The sequence below is a fragment of the Monopterus albus genome, unplaced genomic scaffold (genome assembly GCF_001952655.1).
Source record: "Monopterus albus unplaced genomic scaffold, M_albus_1.0 scaffold143.1, whole genome shotgun sequence".
NCBI classification, from domain to species: domain Eukaryota; kingdom Metazoa; phylum Chordata; class Actinopteri; order Synbranchiformes; family Synbranchidae; genus Monopterus; species Monopterus albus.
The window spans coordinates 735,829-745,385 of NW_018128023.1; the positions used below are offsets into that span (position 1 = coordinate 735,829).

Consider the following 9,557-nt stretch of genomic DNA (forward strand, 5'->3'; position numbering starts at 1 on the left):
TCTGTGAACTAGTTGTGACACATTTCTGACCGAGCTGTAAAACCAGGTTCAGTGTAAAGTTCCCTGTGATGTTGGTGTTGGTGCCATTAGCTCTAGTTCAGCTCATGTAGGCCCACGCAGTCGGTGAGCTAACGTTACTCTCCCAGTTAAACCTGACGTTCTGCTTCTCCTGCAGTCGTTTTCATCACTCTGTGCATTTTTACAGTTTTTCACAATTCACTATACAATAAACTTTTTTTGTTGTAACTACATGTCCTGGATGCTGTGTTCTCCTTTTTTTGATGTAGTGTCTAATGACTGAGCTGCAGTGTGTATATGATTGACTCATTTGTGTATGATCTGAAAGCACTGTTTGATTTTGAGTGCTGGTGACATGGTTTTGAAGCAACTGCTTGATTTTGCCAGACGAGTCAGAGGTTTTGTGAATTTAGTTTGAGTATTTGGATTTGTGTTTAAGGTTTTGAGAAAATGAGTGGTGGTTTCAAGAAATGTGTTTTAGCAATTCAGAAAAACTGTAACTTTGAGGACTGAATGTTAACTTGCTGCCTAATATACCTCACACACTGACAGGTGCCATTGCAACAAGATAATCAATGTTATTTACTTCACCTGTCAGTGCTCATAATGTTATGGCTGATTGGTGCATATACAAACATAATTGTAGTAGGACATCACAACACCTAAATCATGTCATTGCTGTGGTTTGACATTTTAATATGTCTGCTGCATACACTTTTGAAAGCAATAGGTATGAATGTGCCAGCCATGGCACAGCCAGATTAAATATGTTCCCAGTGCAGTATTATCATCCCAGATGCAGGCATCATGGAAGAGGAGCCTGATGAATGAGGGAAAATGTATGATTTAAGCAGTCCAGCTAATGCATTAGAAAGCAGTTAAACACGTCAATTCTCAAGAGTGTGCTGCAATCATGAAAGACCAAATTTTCCACATGCTTGTCAATCACCCACTGAGTGTGTTCAAATACTTATTCTGCAAATTAAAGTCATTTCCAGATTTGATGTTATTACTCAGGTAGTTGGCAGAAGGGTGACTAATGCTGAATTTCTTTGAGCACATACAATTACTCACAATGGGGGCAGCTGTGGCTCAGGAGGTAGAGCGGGTCCTTTCCTAACCGGAGGATTAGCGGTTTGATTCCCGGTTTGTCCAGTCAACATGTCGAGGTGTCCTTGAGCAAGACACTGAACCCCCAGTTGCTCCCAGTGATGTCACCGGTGTGTGAATGCATGAGTGCTTGGGAATGCGAATGGGTGAATGGCCGAATAATGTGAAAGCGCTTTGAGTGTGCTGTAAAAGCATAGAAAGGCGCTATACAAGTATAAGACCATTTACAAGGGTGTAAAGAGCACTATTACACTGAAACAGCAATCTAAAATTGTGGATACACTTTAGTAACAATATTGTAATTAGGAATAGCTCTAATTAGGTTTATCTTGTAAGTGATGATTCTCACAAAATGTGTTAATGTTTAACTGATCACCACTTGAATGCTGTTTAAAACCATTTAAATTAAAGTCAAGTTAAAAAAAAAAGACTGTTTTGAGGCAAGAAGGATGATGACCTTAATCCAGACCATAATTTTTTGAGCTGACATATTACCTGGGACACAATGTTTTAAAGCATTTGTTTTAAGGACTTATGTTTGTTCACTTGCTAAAATAAAAAAAAAGTTTATGGAAACATTCAATCTGATGCAAATATGCCCAAGATGCGGTGAACTAAAGGATAAGGTGTGTCATTGTTTATATTAACAGCGTTTTAAACAGTCCCCATGTAGAGACTAAGACCAACAGTGATTTATCTCTACTCGTGATTAACATCTGTCAGTCTGTCAGTCCTGAATTAGCCTATTCATCTGTGCCATAGACCTCCACTGTTGTTCAAAAACAATTAAAATGTTACGCCAGACAGCACAGACAAGGAGTATCCCAGGAGCAGAACATCAACAAAACCAGCAGACTAATAAAGTGTCACATTCAGTCTTTAATGAACAGTACAAAACGCAGAATGTGGAGAGAATCCAGATATTGGGGTTGCAGAATCAGCGAGGATGAAGTAATAATCAAAGGTAGCAGAGCAGGAGATGAAGCGAGAGAGCAGAATGGAGTCCAGGTGGTCAATGGCTGAAAAGATCCATAAAACGGAGGGGAAGCAGTGAGTACTGATCCAGGTACAGGTAACTGAAGCACAGAGACACACAGAAGACAAGAGTCTGCTAGAAATAATAGGCACAGGCTTAGCGTAGTACAATAGCCTAGTGCAGCGGGATGCGTGACAAAACGAACTGGCACTGAGTAGACGCCAGAGCCCTGGTTAAATACAGTGGGGATGATTACCTACAGCTGAGTGGGAGAACGCACCTGCTACACATTTTAATTCACCAACCGGGTGGCAGGGCGCCTGACATCAGGAGACCTAACATAAAAACATATCAGGGAAACACACCACTGCACTGGGTGATATGTTTCCTCATTATGAAACACAAGACCCTATTAAAAATGTTGCCCCAAAGGCTCCATACAGCCATAATATTTTACAGCATCTGAAGTAAGCAAGAGTCAAGGGACCATGCACAAGATCTCTTAATGTTCTTAACAAATATTGAGATCTTGTGTCTTGTGACAAAGAAATATTGAAATTGTTTCTCCATATATCAAAAAATATTTAAGGTCATAGGGGAAATTCCTTGATGTGGAAATTCTGCATTTATATTTCACTAATAAGTTTCAAGTCTTTTGAAGTAATTTTAAAAAACTTAGCTGGATTCTAACTAATGTTCAATAGATGATCATTTTAAAAATAGCACTCACAGCTTTCATAAATATTTGTGAATTATCACAAGCCCCTTTGAATCAAGGTGAGACCCAGAAAAGAATGAAACCACAAAAATGTGAACTAAAGACCAAATCTGGTCTTTATGGGTAACTGAAGGATCCACTTTGGTTGTGGATTGGTTGTGTAGTCTTCTTTTTTGAAAATGCTAAAATAACTTACTAACAGTTATAATGACAGGTTTTGTGGCTTATTGTTTAACACTAACACTAACTCAGTTCTGTTAAACACACAGTATGCCATGTATGCGTGTATAGGCACTCCATCAGTGTGTGGGTGTGTACGGCTGCATGTGTTTAAACATACTTTCATTAGTCAAACATTACTATTGATTCAACCCGGCTATACAATCAATGTCAAGGGTTTATTGTCATATGCATAGTGGGAAAACGTGTTTCCCTGTACAATGAAATTCTTACTTTGCCATCCACATGAATGCCACACAATATAAGTGAAATATAATGCAGATACATAGGTAACACAAAATCTAAATCTCAAAAACTGAGCCAATGAGAGAAGCATAATGAAGAATACAACAAGAGCACAATACAATGAAGAGCGAATGTATGCTACATTGGAGCTGTGTGTGCAAATATTCAGCAGTGAGTGTGTAATTATGAGTGTGTAAACAGTACAGGTCCAATTATATGAGGTAGTTCCTGAGTCAGCTGTTTAGAAATCTGATGGCATCTGGAAAGAAAGAGTTTTTCAGTCTAGAGGTCCTGCATTTCACATTTCTGAAATTCCAGCCAAAGGGTAGGGATGTGAACAGGCCATGCTGGGGGTGAGTAGGGTCCTTGAAGATGGAGGCAGCTTTCCTACGCACCCTGCGGTGGTAAATGCTCTGCAGAGAGGGCCGTGGGGTCTGCCAAACCTCCTCAGCCTCCTCAGGAAGTACAGCCACCGTTGGGCCTTCTTGACCAGCTGTGTGGTGTTATGTGTCCAACTGAGGTCCTCACTGATGTAGACACCCAGATATTTGAAGCTGCTCACCGTCTCCACTTCGAGCCCCCGGATGAACAGTGGCCGATGAGATCTCCTCTCCTTCCTCATGTCCACTATCATCTCCTTCGTCTTGTCCATGTTGAGGGCGAGGTTATTGTCCTCACACCATGACACCAGACCGGCCACCTCCCTCCTGTAGGCTGCTTTGTCCCCGCCAGTGATGAGACCTATCACTGCGGTGTCGTCCGCGAACTTTAGGATGATGTTGTTTTTGTGGGAACCAAAGGGAGAGATGTGTGCATGTTTATCAACAACTCATAGTGTGGAGATATACGAACTATACAGTAACACTGCCTGTTTGTTATTACTTTGATTTTTTTAGAAAGCAAAATCTCTTTCTCACGACTCTCACAGCATCCTCCTCCCTGAGCCTGTTGACACAGGAGGGAATCAAAGCAGAGCCTCTATAATCTTGCTGTACTGTCAATTACCCATGGTTTCTGCTACAAAAGAGAGGCAACACACACGTCCAATGTGTCAAAGTCATACATAGGATTGTGCTTCACTTTTGGGAGACTGTGATGGGTTTTTGTTCTTCTTAGAAAAAGAACAAGCTGTATTTTGTTCAAGTAAAATCTGTCCCACACAGAAAAAGAAGATAATCAAAAGATTAGAGGAAAGCAAATGGCCAGAAACTGTGAACATCTGCGTTAATTAATGCTGTTTGAAAATAAAGATCGTTTTTTTTCAGTAAAAAGCTGATTCAAAGTTTGGCTGAACTGAAGCTACTGGGACTGTAGACCTGAAGCCATTCAGTAGAGGCAGGTAGTGTACATGGAGTTGTCACCGCAAGGGACCCTACATGCAGTCATGTGGTCCACTATATATACTGTATAACACTAATTATAGCTGCTTTAAGGTGAAGCAAAAGGCCCAGATGCACAACTTGGCACAAGGACAATTATTTTGAGGCCATTTGTTTTAGTTTTTACAGTACATCTATACACTACACTGTCAATAAAATAATGATGATCTTGACTTGGAAATTCTGTTTCAAGCTGTATTTTCCCTCTCAGTAATGTCAGAGCAAAAATGTGTCTTGACAGTTTAAAATGATCTGTCATTACCTGTCAGTCTCTGTGTCTCTCTATGCCCGAGTTTTTGTTAACTCTTTTTTTCTCTGTGGGGAAATTAGGGGAGTGTGTTCTTCATCTTTAGTTATAACTCAGTACGTGCTTACCATAACTGTCACTGGGGTAATTAAGTGTTTCCTTGTGCAGTAATTGCCAATTTAATCTTCTGTGCTTGCCTCTTGATTTGTAGTGTTTGGTGTGTCAGTCAAGCTGGGCGAAGTTTCCATGGGGATAAGGGAAGTGTAGTAGTCATCCCCTTCAACAAAGTAAATTACCTGTAGCCTCCTTAACAGGGTTGCTGTGGAGAGGCAATTACCCTGAACTGTAATTGTGCCAGAATAATGTGTCAGGCCTTTACATTCTAATTAATTGGCTTTTTTATTTTTCTCTCTCTTATTTGTGTCCCACTCCATCCATTACCTTGGTGTCCCTCTATGAAAAAAAATGTTCAGGAGTCAATGATAGAAACAGGTTTTTGACATTGTTTAATTCTAGTGGCCAACAAAGCTCTTTGGTGTAGCAAAAGGGACTGGTTTGAAGTGTGTATGCAGCTGTGAATGTATGCATGTGTACATACTTTATCTTGTGGCAACCTGATACCATGGTCATTGTAGATACATGCTCAATATGAAGTGCCAGCTTTCAAATCCCTTCCAATTACTTCCCATTTAGCACTTGGTTGTAGAGACCCAGGTGCATCCATGCTGTCCTCCAGGCATAGCCCTACTCCCTCTCCCTCAAGGCCACCTGTGCAGCTCCCTAACACACAAACATGTAGTCCACACAGGTAATGCTTACATTACAACACGGATGACTTGAGATACACTACTGGTCAACACCAGCGTGTAGACACTGATCCAGTTTGACTTGCCATCCTAAGTGAGAACATTTGAGTGGGAGTGAATTCTTATTTAGAGCCATGTTAATTTTATTTCAGTGAAAGATGCTGGAAACTGGGCCGCCTATAGAGAAGGCATGACCTTCTTCAATCTCCATTCACTGTGTGAATTAAATCAGCTGTCATCACTGCTGATCTGCCATGAGGAATGGGATTAATAAATCAGAGACAGTAAATCTATCTGCAAATTAGCACATCCATTGTTCCAGTGTTATTTTGGTAAAGCATTGAGTGGGTTGTTTTCTCTCCACGAAAGAACATCAGTCATACAAACCTCAGATGTCTGTACTGATTAACGTATGGAATGTGTATCAAGTAATAAAGATGAGGTAAATACTAAAAAACTGCAAAAAAAAATTACAAGTGAATATAGGTTTGTTAGAGTATTGGTTGGCAAATATGATTGTGAAAAATGTTATTATAGACATGACCACATTGTTCTTAATTCAAATAAAGTATATTTTAGTCAAGAACTCCCTTCAAAAATCTTCCATTATTCTAATTTCTATATCCTTACTTTACTTTACCCTGACAAAGATTTCACAGCTCAGCACACAATACCAAACATAACACAGATAACAAATATGAATAATCATAGCAATGCTACTACAGGATCACTCAAAATTCAAACTTATGATTGAATCAACTGTCCATTGATCATTTTGCTATGAGGCGGAGTTTAATCACTAAAGCAGACACTAATAAAGACAGACACTTCACTGAGAAAAAAAAGAATTCAGCTGTGCAGCAATCAAAATGTTGTAAAGCTTAAGAATAAAGATTACAGACTAAAAGATAATTATGGTTCATTTTATGTGCTAAATCTTAATTGTCCAGTATTTAATGAACAGTTTAGCACATAGATTCTGAGAAGAACATCAAATTTTAATGTTTGCTGGTCTAACTTTTACAGAGAATAGAGCTGGATGCTTCAGTAGACATTTGTGTGATTCTGGATGTTGAGCTTTGCTGCTGGCAGCCATGTTCTCTGTCTTGATCTGAAAAATATGCAGCAGAGATTATAGAAATCAGATCTGATGGGTGCCAACAGAGGATGCTGTGTACCTCACAGGTGTGGAGCTTTTTAAAAATGTACAGTATGTTGTGCACACTACATAGAGAATACCAGGATGTGAAGCACAGGTGGTGTTGGAACTAAAGGGTTATCAGTATTCACTGACCTTTATTTGTTGTATGTTATGCTAATTCCCAAAACCTAGTGAAAGATAAAATTGTATATTGCGTGATAACCCTAAAACTGAAGGAACAAGGGCTACATACATGCCTGATTTTTTGATTTGTGGTGTTCGGAGTGTAGTGTTCAAGACATTTAAACATGACATTTCAAACTCCTGACTCAGTGCCTCCATGTGCGCAAACTGAATGCAAAATTGTAGAGTCATCACTCAACATCATATGAAATCATGCATAATTAATTACACCTAAATGGGTAAAAATTATGTGTAATTAATGTTGCACATTCAATCACTATTTTAATTTGCATGGTTTTCAGAAAAGATGAAAATGACTTCTCAAACACTGAGGAAGCCATTAATGGTCTGATATAATTTGCTAACTTAATGCAGCAACATGCAGACAACATGAAATTTTACACACTGTAGATATATTTTTGAAAGAACCTAATGAATCTTTCAGCAATATGAAAGATAAGTATTTTTGTATTCCCCACAACTTTAATAGAAATCTATTCACATATGTCATCTTTACTATACATTTTACTCTAAACAAATCCTTACTCTGCAGGCTTGTTTATTTAACTCTGATGTTGTGCTGCTCGTTACTGCCCTCACATGCCTCTTAAGGGAACTTTCTTCTCCCTTAAAATGCCCTATATGCACACATACGTACTGAGCTCCCAAAGTTTAACAAAGACTGGGTGAGAAAAATACTGACTTCATAAGAAATGGCATGATATGGTCTTGCTTGAAGCTACATGTAAAGTTAAGTCATATATCAGCTTCATATCTCATACCTCAGCCACTGGTCTCACATGCAAGGTAGCCATCCAGTAGGGAGCTGAATCCTGTCAGACCCCCCATGGCAGCATAAGGTACATCCTTGCCTATAGGCTGACCATGTGCCTCCCTCTCTAGTTTTGTCTCAATCTGCCAAAAAAAAAAAGCGGAAAATTAGATTTTTGTTCAAATGGTGTGAAGTGCAACTTTATGTCTGTAGAAAAATGTACCAATATTGTAAATCTCTGCCTAGCATTAGTCAGGTTTTTGTTTTTTGTTTGCTTTACACCTGTGTTTTGACTTTTCTCACCAGGGTCTGGTGGGCAGAACTGGGCTGGCCACACCCACAAATGTAGGGGCTCTGGAAACCAGAGCAGGAACTGCCTGAAAGATGAGGTATTTGGTTTGTGAAAATAAGCTAGTGTAACTGTATATATATATTTTCCCATTCGTGTAAGACACTAGAATTAATTTGATCTAGAGTGAACTGCTACTGTCTTTAAATGTAGTGTTTTTAGACTCACACTTCTTGCACAAATGGCCGGTAGTTTCACTGTGATCTTGAGGTAAGTGTTTACACCTGCAACGGACAGGGTTTGGCCCAATCTGAGGAACATACTGGTAGGCAGAACAATGACACCCCCTGACCTGGCATGGTAGGGTCAGGGGTCGCTCAGAGGGAATGACCTCAAAGTCTGTCTTATGTTGCTTGTACCTAGACAAGATTACAGTACTCATCAATGTAAATATATCTATGTGTAACAGAGAAAGATGTCTGTTTTCATGTGGCATGGATATACTACCTATGCGTACAGAAGCACTGTGTCTCGGGTCCAATGAGTTTGCCGTCGACACCTCCTGGTACCCCAAAGCTCACATACAACCTGTTTTTCATACACTGAGGGAGCACCTTCATCTTGTACTACTCATATTGATCATCATCACCCACAATCATTGAAAAGCGAAAACATAATTAATTATTACAAAGATTCTTGCTGACCTACTTACACAATGAGCAATAACAACGTAAAATTCCAAAGTATGGAAAAAGCATATCCATCCACAAATTAGCTAAAGTGGGGAGATAAAACATACAGTCTAACACTGAGACAGACCTTTTGTACGTTCAGTAGGCATCCACTGCTTGTAAAGCAGATTTATCTAGGCATATTTTCTCCATTGTCATGCATCCAAAAGTGACAGCTGTAGGCTTTTATCTTGCACAGCAAACAACTAGAGAAATGCATTTCCTGTCGAAAATGCGTGTGGATGCTGTGTGCTGCAAGATTGCCCTGAAAATGCTGAACATTTTGACACATGAAAGGGATATTTACCTGAAAGTATGCTGAAGTACAATTTTCCCATTGTTAGGTATTTTTAGTCAGATAGATATTGGATAGATACTTTATGTATTAGAAATGTTTAGTGGAGATAGGATGTCTAGTTAGACTGTTAAATGCTTAGTCATGCTTATGAGTTTCTACAGGGTACATCTGGTCAAGGATAACTAGAGAGAAGAGTTGATGACTGTCAGCAGACAGGATGTTTAATATTATTATTATGACGTGTATAACTGTAGCCTTAGCCATAATATGTTCTTATGTTTAAGTCACGACATGTTCTAGAGGTCGTGAGAATGTTTTTAGCTACACACCACTTAATCAACAGACACACACACATGCACATTGATTTGCTTCATGTTTTGACTACTGCTATGACCAGCTGCAAAGCTGGTAACAGAGACGTCTC

At 39.4% G+C, this 9,557-nt stretch overlaps 1 protein-coding gene across 1 annotated transcript; it reads right to left on the reverse strand.

The window, feature by feature from the left end:
• Nucleotides 1-2,007: 2,007 nt before the first annotated feature.
• On the reverse strand, nt 2,008-8,988 carry LOC109968170 (protein FAM221A). Its single transcript, XM_074527667.1, is given in 6 exon segments — nt 2,008-2,204; nt 7,826-7,958; nt 8,119-8,192; nt 8,333-8,523; nt 8,612-8,761; nt 8,924-8,988. Coding segments are annotated over 6 exon segments (810 nt in total).
• Between the last annotated feature and the right edge of the window lie 569 nt (nt 8,989-9,557).